The sequence below is a fragment of the Anser anser genome (genome assembly GCF_964211835.1).
Source record: "Anser anser genome assembly, chromosome: 9".
In the NCBI taxonomy this organism is placed as follows: domain Eukaryota; kingdom Metazoa; phylum Chordata; class Aves; order Anseriformes; family Anatidae; genus Anser; species Anser anser.
In genome coordinates this window covers 8,617,532-8,641,177 of record NC_139729.1, presented here as the reverse complement: position 1 = coordinate 8,641,177, position 23,646 = coordinate 8,617,532, and the positions used below count along the sequence as shown (strand labels likewise).

Below are 23,646 nucleotides of genomic sequence, written 5' to 3'. Positions count from 1 at the left end.
ATCTTAACTGTTGTAAGGTTTGTTCTGCCCTTCCCACCCCCAAGTCTTAAATAGGTCATTAGGATTTTCAGTTACGGTTCTCCAGACAAACTGAGGTTTAGCAGGTACTAGGATTTAGCTATACTTCTGTGCCAAAATAGCAAGAACACCTTAGGGATTTCAGTTTCATCTTTTGATTAAATAGATTTTTAAACTGACTCAAACCTCTTAACTAAAAAAACTTCCTGTGAATTCATTGGGTAGATCATAAAGTTTTGGGGTTGCTTTTTGATACACTACTTATTTTTTCTATGCCTAGGTAAATAAATAGCTCTTCATATGATGGAGTGAAATCCTAACAAGCCAGAAGTGTTTTTATACCTGCATTTCACATAGTCAAATTATTATGTAAAAAACTCAAAGCATCAGGGACCTACTCTGCCTTAACAAGGCACCGGATGTTTTTAAAACATATCTGCAAAAAAGGTTCTGCAATTCAACTAGCCTGAGCCCTTCTGACCTGTCTAACACTTTATGGTATAGGAATTCCACTGAACTAAATTGAACTTGTACACTTTATATTCTTCTATACTAGCACTAACAAAGCTTTAATTTTCTTACCTTAAAATCAGAATCTTTCCACATCTACAGTGCATGAAAGGCACTAGAAATGAACATGATTGAAACAAAGGCTTTGAAATAAGGTGGCAAAAAAATATCTCAGTTCCCCTACAAACACACATATTCCAGAAAAGGCTTCTCTCAAAAAAGACAAGATCGGTTCTAAAGTGCCTCCTCGCTCTTAGAGAGGGTTTAATGAGTCAAACAAGATCAAAATGTTTTTGCTTCCTATTTATCTAGAGTTACATGCTCTGAAATTTTCTTACTGCTAGCCTGTACTCAGCAGCATTATCTGCTGGGCCCTTTCTCTTTCCTATCCAAGTCGGAGAACTGGTCTCTGAAGATGCTAAATCCTTAACAGGAAACAGAGGTGAAATCAGAGGCATTGTCCAAGAGGCAAAATTTGCTCACAGCAGCAGCCTGATACTTCTGTGAAGAATATATTGGAAACTGCCAGCAAACAGTGGTTGGCATAGGTTGGCCTATTCTGTCCAAACTTCCTCTCCCTAGGTTGCTCTAAGCATTATTTAAGCATAGCACTCCTAACCGTAGGCTCAGACAGACACTTAGCAACAGGCATTCTTCCCCCCAGGGCTGCCATAAGCCTTAGTAGCACGACAGTTTGTATCAAAGCTTTCAAATCAAAGAGCCTTCAATAATTCAGGTTTCAAGATGAAACGACTACAGCTCAATTCTTACAGGTAATGTAGTAAATAGCCAGTGCAAGAAGAAAAATAAAGAGTTGAGTGATGCTGTCCTCAAGGAAGAGGCTCCAAAACAAGAAATATCCGTAATTCGGGGATCTTTGATAAGATAAGCTTTTCTTTTTAAATACAGTAAGTCTATAGCAAAAGTACTAGTTAAAACAAAGGTGGAGGGCTTTCAACAACTATTAAGCTCTATCAATTGTTTCCTTTTTATTCCTCCTTTCTTCTTCTTTTTTTTTTAAGTCTTAAAACTAAACTTCATAATGCTTTACAATGCTTATCAAAGTGTTGTGTCCTCAAGAGATTAAGATTCCAGATTCATTTTAAGATCAATCTGACAATACAAGAAATTCCTGTATTGTCCGTGTTTTAGTTTGTCCTATGAAATTATACCCAAACTTCAGACAGAAAATATCACAATCTACTTTTTGAGCTATATGAGCTAATGACAGGTAAGATCCCAGGTATTCCTATTATGCATCATATTTCAGAAGTTAAAGTTTTTTTTGATCCGTAAGCCAATGTGATTGATAGACGCATGTGAATATGGAATGCTGAATTGGAAATCCAAAGTGATAAAATAAAAACAAAAGAGAAAAGAGAAAGAGACAGAAAGGAGATTGTATACATATTAAAAACAAATAAAAAGAAAAAGAAAAAAAGAGGTATTTGAAATAACATGACAACAAAGAATATCAGCTGCAGCATTTTAAAGGCAGCTCTGGGACACCAAAAAAAAAAACAAAACAAAAAATTTGTTTAACTCAGCAAGGGACTTGGAATTAGCCAACAGAGCTAGGTAAAAGTAGCAGCCATCAGTGAAAGGTATTTTCCACCTTTCCCTGAACTGCATAGACAAAGTTAACTCTTAACAGAGTTCAGGAGACGTGATGTCTTTCCACAATGCACATAATGTGAACTCAAGATAATGAAAGTGAATTCCCCTTATTTTGTTTATTTAATAGATATTACAAACCCAATGTGTGGTTCTTACACTAGAGGCTGCAAGAGACGCTCAGTTCAGTACTCACGAGGTTTAAGTTAGTCCATATTTCTGCAGGAAGTGACCTGCGGATGGGGAGCATGAGATGACACGATCTCACTCTTTTCACGGGAGAAATGTACAGTAAATGCCTAAAATAGACACAGGCTTTTCTGTATCATAACAACAAGCAGTGACCTCATCAGACACATGTGTACAAATCGAATCCCATTGGAAGGATTTGTGAATTAGTTATTGTGAGATCTAACTTTTTTCAGGTAAAAGTTTAGGAAAAAAGCAAGAAAAATAATCAGAACAGGCCACAGATATTAAAATAGTTGTGTAAAATGCACTGAGTACTGAAATTTCTGCTCATTTGCAGCAGTTCAATTTTACATCTCCAAATACTTACCCATATATGAGATTTACAAGTGAGCCCTCCTCCTTTCCCACTCCCTCCCAAATATCTTTAAAAAAAAAGTAAAGTCATCTTAGGACTGAAAAAAAATAGATGCCTTATGAAATCAAGCTTTCTAATGTCAATAATCAATGAATTAAATGTGCATTCTACTTGGTATTTAAGTAACTGTGTATACGCTAAAAGGCTACAAAAAGTATGTTACCTTTATAGGTAATAAAGTGGTCCCAAATTAAAAAAAAAAAAAGCTACACTTGGGTTGGTTTGACAGTAGAGTTCCAAAACCAGCAGCAATAGTATACTATGCAAAGTAGTTTTGCAGCAGATTTGCATCTGCATTGTCCGAATGATACTATAAATCATTAAAAATGCAATTCAGAAAGCCAAACAGGAAATCACCATCTCATTCAGTTCTCTACGTAAGTTTTTATTCTCTGTTGTGGTAGGAGAGGTTGAGTAGGTACAATGAGAAGGCAGAGTTTGCAGTGAATCTGAGAACTTAGCCTAAGTTTGGAATGTACAGAGAAACCATCTTCACACAAGCAAACACTCATTCTTGTAGTATGCTTTGAATCTATTCACTGTGCAAGCGTGCAAGAATCGTGTGATAAACCAGGTGGTAAGCAAAAAGGATTGCTGAGTATTCCTTCACGGGGAAATACAGGTATTTTAGGAATTATGGTGATGTGAATTATATGCTGGAAGCTAGCACACAGCAAAAGGAACACAATTTCTAATTGCATAAGGCATCAGTTTATTAATATGTAGCATAATTCGTCCTCCTTTGGATAAAACAAACTTACTAAAGAAGTGTTAATAAAACTAAAAATGTATGTTTTATCTTGAGAAGGAAGAATCAGGCCTAAAAACCAAAAAGGCTTAAAAATACCGTACCTCAGCTTCTTGCACCCAAAAATGCCACGTGCATAAATAAATCCTTATCTAATATAGCATCAGTCTAGCCTGGGATACTTATGTATTAACCTATGATACATGTAAACAGTATTTAAAGTTGTCTGAAGTTCACTATTTAGAGTACTTTCATATATTCATGAGATAAAGCCACGGATAACTTAGTGCTTTTTTTTTTTTAATTACATTTTTCCATCACTGTTTTGCAACCTACACGAAAAACTTCATAAATGCAAACATCATCTCATGCTCATTAGGTATCAGAAGCCTTTATGTGAGAGGAAGGTCTATCCAAACAAACAAAAAAATCCCTTATTTAACACTCAGGTACTCAATTCCTTACTGAACCCATGGCAGCTGCAAAAGAAAAAACCAATACTGATTATTTTTGCTACTTGTTGCAAGTTTATGCACCTTGCCAATTTTGAAATCTTGATATCCAAAACATGTTATGGTGATTTTGTGTTAACCTGTTTAAGTCAACCAATTAAGAATTCCCATTTCATCTTGCCCCTGTTCTTTCGCCATTTCCTTGAGATGTTTTGCATCACAGAGCAATACAAACCTTGCAGGTAAAACTTAATGGCTGCTTTAAGTGCATTTTCTGAAATATATTAGAATTACAAAAACATGGTTAGCATCTTCCCAAGAAAGCACTGTTAACTACAGTCCATGTATATCAGAATACTGCCAGTGCTGAATATAAAGAAATTGTTTGTCAAGGAACCTTCTTCTACAGGTCTTCCAGAGAATGCCTGGAATATACAGTGCCAAGCTGGTCACAAAAAAAGCAAACAAAAAAAAAATCCATGATCTGTAATGTGAAACTACACTGTGCCCTCAGTTTCATCAGCTACATGGTTTAGCAATACAACTGCAGAACTAGGTAAGTGTGAGAAAAGTAACAGTCACTGAAGTGTTCAATATGAAAGCTGGTATAGAAATGTAAACAAGGCAAACAGCAGTTAAGGTAAAATAGATTTACCCCAGTCTCCAGAAGTTGTAAGTGCAAATGCGTAATACCAACCTTCTGAAAGGGAAGCAAGTCAGTAAGCAGATACAGAACTCCTGGACAAGCTACAGTCTGCATCTGCAAGTGCTTGGGAAAAGCCACTACGTCATATCTCCATAAAAGTTATTTTTATGATGGAATCAGGACAGTAACTTGAAAAATAAGCAACACTCTGAAACTTCACTTGTCTGCAGCAACGCACAAGTTATACAATTTGTCTTCAATTGAGGATACACTTAATTTTTTCCCTATTGCCCATACATTCCCCCTCCCCCCCAAATTTCATTTTTATGTTTTCTCCTATTGACAAACAGCTGAAGACAAAAAAATGAATGATATAATTAGGGTTTCTGAAGAGATTAGCTGATTAGGATGAACTTTTCATGAAACCCCTTCCAGCTCATTCCCCGTGCTGCTCACCTACAAACAGAACACACACTGACAGGTGATAAAAATACCGTTTCTTTGAGCACCCTGATTTGCCCATTTAAGATAAAATAGCTGTCCTTATGTCTGTAACTCGGAAGGTTAAATACAGCCATCACATTTCTCATGTGATGGAGATAAGCATTAGTGTGTTATTTAACTAAAAAGCTAATGTCACTTAAATTTACTATGCTATATAACAATTTCTTTGTACCAGATTATTAGCAAGTATTCAACAGAAAAGTTACCCTACTCATCTCTCTGACATCACCTTTGACAGTCCATTCTAGATTGATTGCAAAATTTGACATGAATTATAAGGTTCAAGAGGCTATCATAATGTCAGAATTCATCTGTGAAACATCTATGGCCTATACCAAAAAAATTAAAACTTTAAAAGATTTGTTTCTATGTACGAAAGACAGGCAACAAATTGTTGGCAGCTCATTTTGGTTTTCCCAGGACAAGTCCTTTATCAGAAACCAGCTCAGTTGCCTTTAACTCCCCTTGTTAACAATCCCAAAGCACAGAACACACAAATAAAGCAACAAACAGTCGCAATTGCTGAAATATAACAAAGTTACACTGCAGATTAAAGCAGGAATTCATTTCCAGACTTGAAAATATATGAATATGATGGAAATCTGCTCCTCTATGGCACTTGAGTGGTTGAGCAAACTTCATGTAGACCAGTGTGAGCAAAGGATTTGGGGGGGGGGAGGAGGGGGCTGTTACACAGTTACACAAATATCTGCAGGTATATCTCAGAAAGGCAAAAACAAGTCAGACATACAAAGCTGTAACAGAAAAAGTGAGGGTAAAAAAATAGATACCAAACTATTTAGCCAGAGTTCAGTGCACACTGTGTTGTTTATAGCTTGCAGAGCAGATAGTTACTGTGTTTAAAGCACTCATTTTTCATTTCACAAATTTAGAACTGAGGAAGCAGGCATGCAAGTTTTCCTGGAAAATGCTATTCACACACACAGTTACAGACTTTAATTAACACCAAGTGCAAAGTTTCATGCACACAGTCTCCAGGTGGCTTGTTTAACCAGAGGCCAAAAAAGGTAACCATTGCAGAAAGAAGTCATTCAACCACTGAACACTTTGTTTTATTTTTTCCACATTTACTGCCACCTCTCATTCGTCAGCAGGGTTTAGAATAAAGAAGCTAAAAAGCTACAGATCCTTACCTGCCACACCAGCTGAAATCATGTGTACCTGGGTAGAATCTGGATTGAAAATATTGTTCAACTTTTCCTTGCAGTTTGAGTAAGCAGCAAAATATATCGCTCTAAAATTAGAACAAGATCTGAGTTATGCTATGTTTTATGCATTGATGCCCTTACTAGCAGTGCCACTAACTTCACGAACAAGATTATCTTCTTTCAAGCCTTATTCCCTAAGTAAAAAAAAAAACACTCAAGGTATAATTCCTGCAAAGCATTGGGACTGTTTTAGAAATGAAGAAAATGAGCACACTTTACAATGTTATTTCTTACATAACAGCTCCAGTTTAACACTCAGTGAGGGGAAGAATATACAATTATAAATACAGCAACAGTTTCTGTGACACTAGGAAGTTTAGCCCAGAAAGCAAAACACTGTTAACTGAGAACTCAAGTTACATTGTTTGGTATTTCTTTAACAGACTTTGTTCTAACAGCATAAACTCCTTTCAACAACATTACAATGTGAGGAGAAATAGAAAATACATAGGACTTGTTTATTTTAAAAAAACATTAAATATTTATAACTACATTTATATTTTAAAAGCTTCAGCAACTGTGAAGATGGGAACCACATTTTCTTTCTATAGTTCTGTACTTTGAATGGGCACTTTGTATGTTTTTTCCCCCCCTGAATACACTACATAGAAAATATTTCTAAACTTGTACTACATTCAAGTTTGTAATCTGGTATCAAGACAAAGCTAGGCAAAAAAAGTTAGCATGTCAATGCAATATTATGAAGATACTTGTTTTCATTGATTAGAGCCATAACATTGATTTTAAGTCCACCAAAAAATTACATTTTGAATTTGTAACTCTTTTTTTCAACAACTTAGATACCTCTCTACAAAAGGAAAAAAAATCCAAGTTTTCATGAACAGACCATTAACCTCATTAGCTGTACAAACATGTTTTCCTTTATTATAAAAAATGATAAAGTGTTTGCTCAATGGCTGTAATTTCTAAAATGGAATCTGAACCCAGTTAAGTATACTGGATGTGTTATGAAACATGCTTCTCTACAGCTTATTTAAACAAACACCTGCTGTTAAGTCCACTTAGCTAGTACCAAATTGAAATGAAGTACAGGATGAAAACAGTGTGCCAGAGGGCAAGGGAGATGTGCTTATTTATAAGGCATTACAGCAAGTAGACATTTTTAGTATGAACACTGGAAAAAAACTAACTATTTTATGTGAGGGAAGATGGGAAAGGAAACTAAACAAAATTTACTGAAAAGAAATTTACTGAAAAGTCTGTTTGATTGATGGGTTGTTGTTGGTTTGTTTTTTTCTGCAATTGAGGATTTTTTCATTGAGGGTAATCACTTACAAAATGGAATTCAGTGGTGCATAAGAATGATCATGAGTTAAGAATGATTGTTGCAATGCATCTTTTAAGTCTCTTGACAAAGGAAAAAGAAAAGTTAACATGTTTACGGAAAAAAACAAAACCAAGTGCTAAGTTCCAAGAACTTACTTTCCCTGAATGATGATGCAGAGATCAACGGGCCTTTATGGGTTGATAAATTACGTGTAAAAATTGCTTTTTTTGTGCAGAAGGATAAAGTGAGAGCTGGCAGAACAAGACTCTGGTCCACACGTGGTATGCATCTGCATGCTTTTAGTGCAGGGTGAATAAAGCTGCAGGTACTAAAGATATAAACTGCAATCATACATTGCTTTATTATAGAAGGAGAACACAGAACATAAGGGACAGGAAGACAGAACTTCCTAGCAATGGCAACAGTTGGAATCAGAGAAAGCATCCATAATGACCATTTAGAATCAGACTGGACTACCAAGCAGAAGTGCGCTCTTCAGTTTAGGAACTATCTGGATTAGAAAGTGTGAAAATAATCCCTTACCTATGACCTATGTTTTTTGTTGGTGGGTCCTGGCTTTGAAATACAAGTAGTATTGCATTTGGCAAAGTCTTCAAATGCTAATTTCCCACCAGCAGATTAAGAGAACACGACCCTAGATTTTCCTTACGCTCATTTCCTTTTTGATGGGATTATATTCAGAATGATGACATATTATATGCTGATATCCCACAGGTGTCAAGAACACAGCTACTAGAATTATTTCAGATTCTCCACATGTCAATGCTAAGTTAATGATCAGAAAATACCTCAAGTATTCCTAATATTTCAAAAAAATCTGCTAAAATAAAAGTACTCCAATTGCTGAATTATGCTTCTCTTCATACAGGGGACCTACATAGCAACACCTTATCTGTCAGATTCAAGTATAAGACAGAGTAATGCCGAATAGAAAACATAGTTGAATAATATTTTCCAGAAGTATCCTTGAACCACTATCGTTAAAGTATTCCCCAACTGGGCATGCAGGAAAAAGGAATAATATCTTCAGACCAAAAAATAAAGGGAAGCAGTGCACTAAGTCAAGGGAGGAATAAAGCCATTGTGAATATATATTCCTGCTGCAAAAAGACATTTCCCTTAAAAACAGAAGAGAAAGGAACAAAAATAGGCCAAAAGACAGCTAGCCTCATCAGGACTAAGTAGTTATACTTAGTTTTACACATCTTTGCCTCCATACTCTTCCTTAGGTATTCTATTTTTGGAATGAACTTCAGCTAATACTTGTACGCAAGGATCAATTCAAACTTGGGCATAATTGAGGTCTGAATAAACCTCACTCTGCTAACAGCAGCAGTGGAGTAACTAGAGCATTTAGGCTGAGGCAGGGCAACTGACAGCCACAATACCACCACCAATTGGACCAGATTTACATTCTGGTTTGCTGCATTCTCTGACACTGCCCCACTACTTTTTGGAGCCCAGCCCACTGCTGGATCAGCTTCATCTGTGACAGCTGTGTCTCATCCTACCCATTCTCGCTCTTTTTTGAAACAGGCTTCCCACTGCAGTAGGTCTGTGGTCTGTGCTTCACCAGAATTCAGGAGGGGAGAAAGACCCAGTGTTTTGAAGCTGGTCACACAACTGCTTCCTGAAGATGATGGATTAACTGAAGGCTAAATCTACCTGTGCATAAGGTACAAACCTCTGTTTACATGTGCAACTCCTTAAATATTTTCCTTCTTAACTGGAAGAAGCTCAATAACAAATAGCATTCAGAAAGAGGCGTTAGTAAATGGTCAGGTAGCTGGTGCAGGGATGTGGGACTAGAGCTGTGCAGCACGAGTGACTCATTATTTCAGACAAACTAACCCAGAAACATTTTTTTTCTATTTACTAGATATTTACTATTAAGTATTTATACTACAGATGCAATAACACACTTGAAATAAACCCTAAATCGCTTAAAAAATATACAGCAACCAAAATTTCACTGAAATTATTTCACTTACTGAACGTCTGTTTGTATTTACCTGGAAGGAGCAACGCCTACCAAATTAGGACCCAGCCCTCTAAACAGAGAACGAGGACCTTCTTTTTGCAAGATCATCCTAGAAAACAAAAGTGACATATTTTAATATTCACATCAAAATTAAGGAATGCACTAACAACCATTACAAAATCATTTTAAGCTCTAGTCTGTGTGTATACATTCACTGATAACTTTGACAATGCAGCGTTGACCACAAAAGATACCCTATACATGATTTAAATCAGCACGTTTCAAAACGTGCTGTGTCATTCACATGATTTTGAAAGATTTACCTTTGCACTGCAAGATTCAAACTACAATACACGTGACCTCTAGTGGTATGTGAACTGCTTCAGTGTCGAGGAGCCTTCTACAGCCCCCTACCCCTTGCCCGGCCCTCCCTATTCCCCCACAGGGCTTCCTCTTACACTGGGCACTGCTTCACAAAGCTACAGGCATCCGTGTCAGTTGCAGCACCACAATGCAGCTCCTTCTATGCAAGAAGTGCTCAAACAATGTCTTTGAGATCTTTTTTCTAGTGATTAGGAAAAAAAATGGTGGTAATCAGGGTATATACGATACTCTACAAAGTGTTCCACTAGAAACCATTCTTAGCTTTACTGTTTCTGTAAGTTAGAGTGATTGTTTTGACTTAGATGTCTGCTTAAATACAAGGAAATGGAACGCCCCTAACGTGAGAAGCGGCCCTCCCTTGAGGCTAGGAGGTATCCCCTCCTCCATCCATCCATCAGCAACTGCTTATCAATTCTGAGCCACTGCCTGCGTGCTCCTGGCCAAGCACTGCTGCTGGCCATGCAACAAGTGGGTTTTCTTTAACTCATTCCTGAAAAGACAATCCCCACCTCCGCGTGTAAGGCAACTCACTGCAACAAAGTTTGAGCCTAACTGAGAAAGAAATGTAGCCCATGCAAAAAGTCACAGTACTGCCCTGATCTGAGAGAACCATGTCCACTCTGAGCACAGCTCTGTAAAGGCTGCTCAGGTGGCAGGGGGTGCGTGACCTCCCATCTTTGTGGGACTTACAGAGAACAGAGGGGTAACAAGTAGTCAATTGAGACATCAAGTGAGGCGTTACTAGTACGTCAGTGTTTGGAATACCTTTCCCACAAAACTATGGTTTTTAAAGAGAGATCAGGTTGAAGACCATTATGCAACAAGTTATCTTGGTACATTAAGAGGATACCCATTAATATCCAGTTTCAGTGAAGCCAATCTGTCCAACAAACTAGATGCTAATGAGATACAGTATTTTAAAAAGTACAGCAGGATATGGGAGACGGAAGGAGGAGAAACAAGGACTATCTGCATCCCTATCACTGCAAACTGCTCTAGCAATTGAGTTAGGCCCAGATTTTAAGTTATGAATTAACTACTTCACTGGATGTTGCAACATAAAACTCAGTGCTTATTTATTTAGAAACACTGGCCAATACACACAAATATTTCTTCTTCAAAGAGACATGCAGGTTAATGACAAGTCAATTACTCAATAAAGCAAACTACCATTGTATAAATGGCCATTTTGTTTGCAATTTACTATCAGAACAAACAGATGAAAGTCATCCACAGCACTGAAAGAGATTCCAAATCTATTCTGATTTCCAGCAGCTGAAATTGTCTATTTTATTACAGTTTTGCTGTCAAATCAAAACACAAGTTTACAAAGCTTGTTCACAGTAATCAAAAATAAAGTAGTGGTTGTGAACTGCTGCATCAGTGTGAAATAGTCACCATGACTGTTTAGGAAAATCAGCATATAACGTGTCCAGCAATGCCATAGCTTCATATCCATAACAGTTAGTATGAATCCACTGAGTGAGTAAAGTTGCTTCACAGCAGTAATTGGAGTATTCAAAAACACTTCGGAAATCCTCATTACTTAGACAAGTGTGTTATCCTAATAGCAATTCTGACACTTTTGGAAAGAACTGTTTGAGATAATCTTAGCATATTCCATAAAGCTCAGCATGCTCAGAGCATCAGATCATAGTAAAGCTGTACCCAATTAACATGTGATCTGTGCCCACATAAAGCACTACTACTTTAACATCACCTAACACCACAATATGAAGTGTTGCAGATATGTGTAAGTATGCACAAATATGAATGCATACAAAGCAGCAGGAGCCTCAGTGTCTCAGAGAAATTTATGAGTAAAGTCTCTTTTTTGTTTCCTCTGGATCTACAGTGTCCCAAGACTTGCTGGAGTAACTAAGAATTCAAGAGAAGTCACAGCAAAATTTCCCTTAATAGCAGGCAGGAAGGACTGTAATGGTTGTGGTTATTGATGCTCTTCTGCATTCCCAGACATCAGCTGCAGGAGTTAAATTCTACTCCAAAAATAAGACACAAACTTTTTGCATTAAAGATCAGATCCCAGAGCCTGCACTGTTTAGTGAAATCAGAGAATGCACATCCACAGTTGGGAGAGCAGCACAAATGTTCCATACGGCCTCAACTGACCTGCCACTGTTATGTGGGGAAGTCCGCATTGCAAGGTCAGTCAGATTTCCATTATCAAGACCTCTGGTTTAAACTCAGTCGAGGTTAGATATAAGAGGCATCACCAACATGATATGCCCAACAGATATTTAGGAGTAAGGGAATTCGCTTCTGTTGCCAGAGAATGTAGTCACCTGCACTAGCTCTTCTCAGTTTGTTTCCTGGCACAGATGCCTTTTAAATCACCTCTGTTGACACTAAGGATGCAGAAGTGACTCCACAACAGTTAGCTAACTGAAATTCTGACAGCGTTTCCCTAATTCAACTTACTTTTAGACAGAGTACTTTAAGCTCACTCATGAGCCTTGGAACACTGCACTGAATTCGGTGTGAGAAAAGACAACCAAACCCAAATCTACAAATCAGAAAATATCAAGTATCGATAAAGGCATAAGTGACGGAGGTCCAGATTGAGTTCCCCACTAAATCCACTGAGATCCCTAGTATCTTAAAGCAGCAGAGGCCTAAAATAATTATGTTCTGCAGCTACATATTTTTACAGACACAGCACATTGCCGTGTCATCTGGGATTTTTTTCATATTTGTTGTATTCAAAGAACTTGAAACCTACAGAAGTTACTCAGCATTTCAGTAATTTGATACTTACAAGGAATAAAACACATCTACAAGGATCAAGAATTAACATGTGTAAGTAGCAAAGATCAAGAATTAACATGTGTAAGTAGCATTTTTTTTTAAAAACAAAAAGCAAGCCCTAGCAATGAAGTTCATCATGAACTACCTCTACCTCAGTCTGAATTTGTTTCCTGAAAAGACAGATAGAAAACCAACCTATTTTAGGCTTTTTAGGGCTTCTATCAGAGGAGCATATGAAAAACATCTGACCAACCTGCAATTTATTTGGACACATTTCTAAATAGAAGGCAAAAAATCCAGAACATTCAGGAAAGAAGCTTAATTGCTCAACTTCCACCATGAGAAAGTTAGTAAGGAAAGACAGTGTTTTGGATGGAGCTCTACTTCCTTGTCACAATCTGAGCCCTACCCACTCACATACTTGTTCCCAAATTGTTCACCCATCAGACACTTACCTGCAAAAAAAAACAACCAAAAAACTCTCAATCAAAACTTCCGGACTAAGAAAAACCTTCTGTCCAACATACTATTTGGGTACAAGCTCCATTTAAATAAATGCTACACTCTAACCTGATAAACCCTTAAATCCTACACTGCAACTGCCAGAAGGGGTTGCCTACAAACTACTTCTCACTGATTAATTATAGATAACAGTAGCTTCTTACACTTATCTGAGTCTTACCTAAGCCTGCCTAATGCAACAAGCAGCAGCATGTCCTTCCTGGAAGAAAATTTTCCTCCTATACCCAAATGCTGAAGCTACCTTCCCCTCACTGGCAAGATGGAGTCCCCCAGAGTGAAGGGAATCTTGCCCCTGCTCTGCAGACATTAAGAAAAATGTCTTCATCGTGAGCGTGGTCAAACACTGGAAAAGGCTTCCTAGTAAGGGGGTTAATGGCCCATGCCTGTCAGTGTTCACAAGGCATTTAGGTAACGACCTCAATAATATGCTTTAACTTTTGGTTAGCCCTGTAGTGGTCAGGGAGTTGGACCTGATGATTCTGTAGGTCTCTTCCAAATGAACTATTCTAATTTTAAGCATTACATTGCTCCTAGTGAGTTTTGAGGATATAGTTTGGGTCCGTGAGTCCTACAGGTATGTATGTTCTGGCTAATTCAAGGTGCAAACTGACACATGAAAGATATTTGGAAAAATAGAATGTGAAACAGTTAAACAGCAAAATATGCAGTCATCTCATAGTAACATCATAATAGACATAAGAGTCTGAATCTTTTACATGGATTTGTCCATCACCCCTCCCCAAAAGCCCAACCAAAAACCTACTCCCATGCACACTCACTTCAAACAATGGAGAGGTCCAGGAGAAACTCTAGTTACTCGATTAACACTGGGACCATTCACAGTGTTGAGATGGACTTCGGAGATGTATAGAGTCACAGAGGAGGATTGCAACCGTGTTTTCACAACTTCCAGTGGACATGTCAGAATTGCACCAACTGTACCTCCACATCTGCAAAGAGAAAGAGGATCATCGCATTCTAAACTGAAAAAAAAAGAATACAATAATATATAATTAATGTTATACTGAACACAGTTGAATTGCAAAACGTGAAGAAATAACTGGAATGTGCATGGTAACTGTGGTTACTTGCCCTTGAAAGCAAGCACACTTAAGTCAGTTTGTTAATCCTTTAATGCGTACTGAAAATTTGAACAGACAAAAAGAGTTTCTGAAGTAGTGAAGGTGCACAGTCTTCATCACATGCTGTTCAAATCACTTCGGGAAACTAGCTCAGCATCTCAAATGTTTAACTTCCTGTGGTAAATTTTAACTTCTTTTGAATGTTCAGCATGCTCCTGACCACAACAGAGGTGCCAAAAATCCTTAAGGGTAGAACAGATTTATGCACCACACACACAAGGCTACATGCATCAGTCTTTGGAAAGCTGCTAAAAACTGTAACGTGGCAATTTTATACAACTGAAATTAACAAACTCCCTTCGTATTTTTGGACATGGTGCCACGACAGCAATGATTCTGAGTGTTTCCTGAGCCCTGCCCCGTACAGCAAGGCACACTAGGTTCCAAGAACAGCACACTGTAGAGCTGAATCTGGGAAGACAGAAGTCTGCCGCTCACTTCTGTAAGAAAGCCACGGGAAGCTGTGAGTGCCTTACACTAACAGTGGCATTATTCCCATTCTGCTCGAGCAGAATACAGCCAGGAACACGCTGCCTTTTAGCAGCTTTTTTCAGAGGGCTTCTCTGGTGCTTGTTCATAGGCTAATTAATAATTACCTACACTCCTGTTTAACTATGACCACATCAGCCTCTGAGGGAAAAAAATCAAATCCACAAATTTTGATTCCAAAGATAACCCCAAATTCTTGGACTTCACTGTTACGAGAAGAAATGCTTCCCTTGAACCTTTTCCCATACCAGTGTTCTCTCGACTTAGCCAAATATGCTTCTTAAAATTATGACCAAGACACGGTATGCACACACTGGGTTTTCTGTTTTGTTTTTTGAACAACAGATTTAAATTAGGGTGATCATTTATGTTACAGCTCAGTCTGAAATCCACTAACAATCACAGAAATATCGTTTCCACTAAACTCAAAGGGCTGAGTATTCACTCCTCTGAAGCAGTGACAAGAGCTGGTGTTTGACCCTGAGAAGCACTGAGAATAAGATAACTATCAGCTAGTTTGTTGAAACAAACTTTCAAATGCTGCAAGATTTGTTCAACAGTATTTTTTAAACAATGTCTTCCTAAATGTAAAGGAGAGTTCAGTACAAATTAGCAGTAATAGCTGGGACTCAAGAACTCCTGCAAGCTTTCATGGAAAAGGAACTTTCAGAGTCTGTCAAGTACAGCTCTTTTCTGCTGCAAACAATACCAGAAATGGCAGTTGCTAGTACAGCGTTACATCCTAAAAGGCTAATGTTTGTATGAATTGAATTGATAGTACCAAACAGCTCCAAAGAATTATGTTTGATGATGTTCACTTAATGCTCTGTTTGAATTAGCAACCTAGAGAGCCTACTACTAGAGCATGAAGGCATCTTGTCCCACCCCTAACTCCAACATTAGACTGAAGTTTGCAGTCTTTCAAGGTCTGAGGAAAGAAATTAAGTTTGTAAGTCTGAAAAAGTGCATTCTCACAGGAGGATGGAAGTCAGGTCCTGGCATGCCGCACACATGCAGTAACAGACTGACACAGCTTTTAGAGTAGTATCTTTAAAGCATCTCTGAACGAGCATTTCACTTGCCTGCTCTCCTAATGTTAAGCTACAAATATATTTTGTAAACAGGAGTTGTAGGAATACTCCGACTAGGTGAGCTAAATATATTTTAGCCAGTGTTTCAAGCAGTAGAAACCCCTAACACATTAGGGTTGATGACACGCGATACCGTATGAGAGCCACCGGTAGGCCAGCCCTCGATACAGCTTGACAGAGCTTTTATAGTCTGAAGCGTGTCGTCAAGACAGAGCAAGTTACTGCGCTTCCTGCGATTCCACAGCAGCCAGTGCTGCCTGGTAATTGTGTGTGCAGGCAATGCAGACAGCCAGCTTCAGGGTTTATTTCCTTTCTTGCAACCCCTCTGTTTCTGATCCCCCGGAGCCTGCTGCCACTAAGATCTTTCCACATTTGATTTCAGGCAGGTTACGTGAGGACTTGTTTTCAAGCAACCGCAAGCGAAAGCACGTGGTAGGGTTTATATTTGTGTGATGATAAATACTACGGAAGGGGAAAGAAATGAACAGGAGAAAACTCGGCCGCCATTCAGCAACAGGGCCTGGAATTTGGAGCCCTTAATGCCTCTGGCTCCGGCTACTCCACACTGGAAAATTTTTCCGAAGTTGAAGATTAACACTGAGCTGGAGCTTGCAACCTGCACGCTCCCCTGCACCACACCCAACCCACCCCGAGGGCCGGCTGACTGCAGCAGTGCTTGTCAGGCACTCACTGCAGCTGGGTTACAAGCAGGCCCCCGGCAACGGATTATGAGACTGGCAGGGAAGAGGGCAGACATGCAGCTACTCCATGCTTGCTCTTCTCAAGTCTGCCTTCCGAAGCATTGCTCCGTGACAAGGAGCCACTTACACCCAGGGAAGAGGAGCAGCCGACCACTTGCCTCCTTTGGAGAGCTGGGCGCCCGCTGCCTGCCCCGCTTTCTGCCGTTCACATCATGATTTCCGATGATCGGCACTCTGGGCACTGTTTCTTACTGAGGGGTTGGTTTTCCTTCTTTAAACAATATAAAATGTCTCAGCTGAACTTGTCAGTAGTGGTAGTCTGGATTAAAATTCTCCTCCCTAACCATTTCAAGATCTCAAATTGCAACTTACAAATGAAGAAAGCAGAGAAGTTCTACGAAGAACTGCATGGATCCGTATCACTTACATGTCTTTGCAAAGCCCCAAATCTCCACTCCTGTCAAAATGCGATACCTCACTTCCCCAGCCCTCAAAAACCCTCATGCAATAGAGACAGCACCTGAAGTCTAAGAAATGAAAGAAACCTCGCCAGATGTTGAGGAACCAGGCCTTGCTTAGTAGTACCAAGATCCAAGTTAGAACTGAACCACTAAGTGCAAGGATAATCCAGGAACCACACCGATTTATATAGCTCACTTGAATTTTAAGGTAAATACTGCAAGGCTTGGCAAAATAATCTGTTCATGAGAAACCTCAGTGAGCAGTTTGTAGATAAACAAAGAGAGACAACTCAATAACTGTGTGACCCATAAAAATAAGCAACTGTTGAGGAACATGCCAGGTGTTCTGCCACCAGCAGTATTTTACTTAAAAATATGTTTCAAGCTTTGCTTATTTAACATACTAATGGAAGTACTGTGAAAGAGACAGCTATGTCTTTGTGCTCCTGACCCTGGCACACCAGGAACAGGCAGCCTCCAGCTCCAGCTTAGGAGTGCTCTATAAATTGCCAGCAGATTGCCACTATCGCCCCTGCTGCCCTCCTCTCAGGCTCAAATCTAGTTTTTTTGCTTGGTTGGTTTGGGCTTTTTTTTTTTTCTTTTTTTTTTAAATTTGTGGTTTAACACAAATTAGGGAGTAGCACAGTTCAGAAAAACGTTTCTCAAAAATTAGAAAATAGTGACATCTATTTTTCTTCTGAATACCACACTTGGGATTTTGTAAACTACTTCAGAAATCTGTATTACCTAAGAATACGCGGGTGTTCAGCATCTCCAGTGCTGGGCCCTACAAACTGTGACTTGTAAAAACAGTTACAAATATGTAACTTTTTTTCTCCAAGATTAGCTGAGTTTCACCAGAGAAAGTGGGTAAGCAAATACTCTCCTGCTGACAGAGCATAAACTGCAAGTGGAAAGGGCAGAGCGTGAGACGCCCCTGCCAGAAGGTGCCTAGCAGGCAAGCGAGAGTCACCTGAAGTTCTGCACAGTGCTGACTCCTGAAGTAAGACAAGGCACTTTGCTAACGTGTAAGCCAGGACACAGACCCAGCCCTTAATTCCAAACCTTCCCAGCTGAAAAAAAAAATATCGTTTTGCAAATACTAATTTCTAATGAATGTCATGAAAGACCCCAGTTATCTTACCTATCCCAAATTTGACATATGCCTCTAATCAATGTTCACTACAAACCTTTGTGAACTTTGCCAAGTGCTTATAAGAAAGCTGAATTTCATCAGAAACACCTGATTGTATAAGGGCATGATAATCCACCTGTAGGCGCTAATTTACTTAAAGTAAATCTACAAAAAAAATAAAAATGGGGAAAAAAGGAAGATTAAAAGATCACTACTAACCCAGACAAGTCAGAAAATTAAATATTCAGCTTGAACTGTACAAGAGCCAATGCACTCAACGAAACAGGTAAATATGCGGCTACCAAACAAACTCAAAACAGATTAACAGTAAAACCAAGAACAGTTGTCTCTACTTGATATCTCTTGGACAGAAGAACTTAGGAAGACTGCAACACAAGCCTAACCCAGAGAGCACCCATGGAAAGCAAACAAACAAACAAACAAACAAAACCACAGTTGATTCCAAATGCACATTTAGAAGTCCATCACCTCACTTGATTAATGTATTTGGACGTATTTTGGCTTTACACTCTGCTAGTACTTCAGCACAGATCCTCAGAACAGTCAACCCCTTGTCCCAGATAAACCTCTGTTATTGTGACGATATGCAAGGGAAGGAATACGCATATGCTCCAAAAGCTAATCCTGTCCAGCATTCAAATCACGGGATTTATTTCCAGGGACAGCTGGATGGGAAAACCTTCTTTTAGTGTTTCAGGTTGAGAGTACCTGCTTAGGAGTCACTGCCCTTGTGCAGAATTGTGGGCTGCAGTCTGCTGCTGTGTGTGGACACCCCTGCAGTAAAAGCAGGCACAGCTCTAGCATGGATGAGGGTCTCAGCACTTCAGCCACTGGACTGTCTGCTAATGCTCCCAAGAGGATTAATACTCCCAGTACCGCTGGTATAGCTGACCTATAATTGTAACTACTGCTGTTTAAGAACCACCAGCTTTTCTTCCTTTACGTAATTACTTATTTTACACAAGCCCATGATGAGGCTGCATAGCACTTACCTTAGATTCACCTTTCACTGTATTTGTAACTGCGGCCTCAAAGACTCGGAGATAACCCTTGACCCTGTTATCTTGGGTCTACATTCATTCATGTATTTTACCTGCTGCTTCTCTTTCCTCTATGAAAGAGTTCCCTGCAAATACTGACTGACAAGATAAACAGTGAGAAAACCGATCTCAAAAAGCTGTCAGGAAAACACGGAGCCACTTGCAAGCAGAACGCCTTCTAATCTCTTTACCACTTACCACAAATTCAGGTCCCCAAACTGTCAGCAATTTCACAGACCCGTCTTACAGCACAAGAGTAACTGGTGTTCACATCGACAGGTAACTTGCAGGTCTGAATATCAAACCTACAGCATCCCTCTTCTGAGAGGGAATTTAAGGCCTTTGGGAAGTAAAATTTTCAGAAACAGCAAGAATCCATCTCACTAATCTGGAAGTTTCAGGGTTTTCCTATTGTTATACTGCTAAACTTGTACATTACACATCTTTCCATCTTTCTCATTAATATACTGGCTAGTAGTACCAGCAGCTAGTAGCCCACAGCCCCCTTATTCACAGATTATTCTTTTTGCTGAAGTTTTAAAAAAATAACAATTTTAAGTTAACTTCCTTAAACTAAGAAATATTAATCAAGCCTGTTTCTAATTAACAATGTAAAAATGAAATTCCCCTGATGTGCTGACATACAAAAACGTACAAGTGAAAACTGGAAAAAATAACACAAGGGGAACAAGCATCACTGCTTTCCATTATCCAAAACAAACACTAACATGGAGAGCGTAGCTTCAGTTAGGACCGAGGGCAAATAAATACTTACAACGTGACATTTGTATCAAGTAAAACAGCTTGACAGCTGAAAACATCAGTCAACTAGAAGGAAATATGAGAAACATTAGCTTCACAATTCTTCAGACACAGCTATTGTCATGCAATTTGGTCACCTCAGGAGCAAAACCCAAGCTACTCAATGCTTCAAGAAAGAATTGCTTTTTTTTTCTTCCCCCCTGCAGTAGGGTACCTAAACACAAAATTAACCTAAAGTTGAGGCAGAAAGGCACTAGCCTTCTCCTATGCCTCACAACAGGAAGAACTGGTTCTCAAAGACATTCAGGGTTATGCCAGGAATGTATTTTAAGGAAGGAGGGAGTCCAGGTGCTTGGTAACTCAATTACAGGTCAAGTGCCTATTTTCTGACAGGCAGCTAGAAAAAAAAAACCAAACACCACCAATCACCATTCTACACTCTAAGTTATTAACTAGTATCTTCCTAACTGAAATAAAGAAAAATCCAGGAGTCTTTCACATGTACGGTATCTGATGTTTCTAAAGAATTCAAACTATCTTAAGTGCATTATTTGAGTTTTGACTATTTCAACCACTACAGGGATTCTGGAATAAAAGCACCTGAGTTTACCTGGCCAACACGTTGTCTGCAGTGACAACAGTGGTTATCTGACTACCAAATGGAAAAACAGACAACATAAATACAATCAATAGTTGGACTCCTGAAAAGGATGAGTTCTGAGCGATGCAACCGAGTACCTCAGAGGAAAGTTGAGCTCCACATGAAATATGATTTTGTATCGGGATCCAACGTTACAGGCATCCCAGCTATGGTCCCACAAGGACGAGATACGATTAGCAGATGGAGCTGGGTGGTAGCTACACAGTTTGTGGAAGGAGATCCTGACAAATAGGTTTATCAGGACAAAATATGAGCTAAGTAAGCGGCTGCAAATGTGTCACAGCATGAAACTGAACTCCAGGTCCACTGCTGATCCGTTCTGGAAGGCTCCCTGCAATCACTTTACAGTATGAAGGAGTGCACGATGGTGGTTTTGCAAACAGCCTAAAAAACTATGTTTAAATGTCCTAAGACGATAGCAAAGTTATTGCATGGAACTAATTGCTTACAAATTGTAGCAGTTACAACTGCTTTTCTGTAAGGAACATGTTCTTAAAAGGCTGTAACACTTTTTCTTTTATTAACATGGAATTCTTATTTTTCTACCTTATTTCCAACAAGAGTGATGTTCTTCCCATGCTATGCGTTTTCTGCTTCTGAATGGGACTGCTGTTATGCTTACATGTACACCTTCAGAGAATCTATTTAAAGTCAAGAAGGTCTAAGAAGTGCATTGGGTGGGGACTGCATGTAAAAATAGTACTTTGTTGGTGTATTGGCTGATGCATGAACCAGTCCAGCCAAATCACTTAGAAGAGCTTTCTTTCAAAAAAAAAAAAAAAGCGCCATTTCAATTCATTGATGGTGCTAGACTTCATATGCCCGCCATTCCAAAATAAGTACTGACTTGTTTATTTTTAAACACGGAACTAGTATTTCTGTTATACGATATCGGTCAAATTTACAACTGACATGCAGTTACGAGGCAGAGAGATGAAATTCTCAAAAAAATGAAACTAACAGAGTAAAATTACTTTCAAGAAATCAAAGCAGATAGAAATTGCTGAGCAATTTTCTTCCACTACTGTACCCCTGCCCAGTACTGCTAAAATGGTCAATCAAACCTGTTGGGTGGGGATAAGGATACAGAGAGATATAGAAAAGGAGGGAGGAAGGATCATTAGAAATAAAACATCAACTTCCACATGAACTGGTAATTGCCCAGAAGTACTGCTGTTTGACAGCTGTTGTTGGATTGTCATGAAACAAACTGGGCAGCTACTGAAAAATCCTAGAATAGCCCCACCTACATTGCTAAAACAGCAATGTCATCACTTAGAGTTTCAGTAATGAAAACGGGAATTAAAGACTTAACGTAGACCTTACAAAAAGAGTCAGCAGATTAAGACATCCGCACTGTTTGCATACAATCTCCACTGAAACCCAAAGGGAAACAAGGCTTCCTTCCTTTTAAAGTCTCCCTGAGGACTGAGGAGCGCTCCAGCGATCTGCAGCCCACCACGCTAGCAAAGAAGCCACGCGATGACCTAGAATAACTTTCCTACTGCTAAACATGACCAAACGCACGCTGCTAGCTTCGCTGCGCTAAGGTAACAGGAAACGTGTGGCTGGTACAGGAGGAAAAGTCTGTCGGCCCTTTCCTCACAACACGACCCCTGACCCCACTGACTGGCACCTACCTGTTGACCAGACCCTTCTGGAAAAAGAGCGAGCTCGTTGAGCTCAGCGACCCTCATTCGGTCTGAAGTTTACAGGTTTGCGCCTGGTCTAAATTACCGCGTATGACTTCCTACGAACCTGCCCCCCCGCAGACAGGAGTTAAAGCGCCGCACCGAGCCCTCTTCCCGCTGCTGTGTGAGCGCTGACAAGGATGCGAACCCAAGGAGCAGCGCACGCCACGCGCCAGGCCCGCAGCCGCGCAGCCCCACCTCCCAGAAGCCCGAGGTCAGCGGGTGCCGGCGGGGAGGCACCCGCAGAGCACCGGCCGAGGCGGGGGGTGCCGCAAACCAAAGCGCGACCCCCGGCGCTGCCCCAGCTCCCTGCCGCCTCCGCGGGCCCCGTTACCGCCCCCAGCCCCGACCGCCCGCAGCCCCGCGGCCGGGCCCCGTGGCGGCCCGAGGCCCCCCGGGCGCCCCCCCCCGCGCGGCACGCACCCGCCGGCGAAGAGGTGCACCAGGGTGTCCCGCTGGCTCATCCTCGGCAACGGCCGCTTCCGCCCCGCCAGCCCGCGCCCGCCGCTGCGCCGCTTCCGGCGCGGACGGGGGACGGGGATGGGGCGGGGCCCGCCCGCTGGCTCCGCCCCCTCCCGGCCCGCTACGGCGCGGCGAGGGGGCGGAGGTAAACAGAGGCGGCTATTGGCTGGGGGGTGACGTCACCGCCGCGCTCCGCCTTATATAAGCGGGGCCGTTACGGGCCTCTCTGCGTAGCGTTCACCGGGTTCGGTCTGTAGCGTTCGGGGTTCTCCGAGTTTGTGGTGCCCCGAGCCCCAGGTGAACGCCGGGGTTCGGGCTACCCGCCCCGCTCCCTCGCAGCGTCCTCAGCCTCCGCTGCTTGGTTTTCGTGTTACAGCTCGTGGCCTCGGCTGCTGACGGAGTGCCTCTGGAGGAGGCTCCCCGGTGCTGCATCCTTGGGGTTTTTCCGGATTGAGCGTTGTGAATCATCAGCACAGTTCCGCACTGCTTTTCTTCAAAAGCAGGCGTTATGTTGTAAAAAATGAAAAATGGTGCCCCACGGGGAAGTTATTAACACGGCACATAAAGATGTCTGAGTCAATGTTCTCAGTGCCCAAACACCTCCAAGCAGATAAATGGCTGCCTACAGTCTTCATGAATGCGGTGCTATCTAAAGAATTAACGTAAATTTATATCTTTCTAAGTATGAGGGTTTTATTAC

General features: G+C 40.5%; 1 protein-coding gene and 1 long non-coding RNA gene across 2 annotated transcripts in view; both read right to left on the bottom strand.

The window, feature by feature from the left end:
* Positions 1–23,065, bottom strand: part of SLC25A36 (solute carrier family 25 member 36) — a 33,216-nt gene extending 10,151 nt beyond the window's left edge. Inside the window, exons 1-4 of the mRNA XM_083849279.1 lie at positions 22,908–23,065; positions 14,070–14,240; positions 9,650–9,727; positions 6,254–6,354 (exon numbers count right to left, since the gene is read on the bottom strand). Coding sequence (XP_083705405.1) covers positions 6,254–6,354; positions 9,650–9,727; positions 14,070–14,240; positions 22,908–22,948 — 391 coding nt within the window. The 5' untranslated portion in view covers positions 22,949–23,065. The remainder of the gene's footprint in view (positions 1–6,253; positions 6,355–9,649; positions 9,728–14,069; positions 14,241–22,907) is intronic.
* Positions 14,259–22,886, bottom strand: LOC310904479. Its single transcript, XR_014588392.1, has 3 exons — positions 20,391–22,886; positions 20,146–20,198; positions 14,259–19,465 (listed from the first exon to the last, which is right to left on the bottom strand). It is a non-coding gene; the product is annotated as an uncharacterized lncRNA (long non-coding RNA).
* Positions 23,066–23,646: the final 581 nt, after the last annotated feature.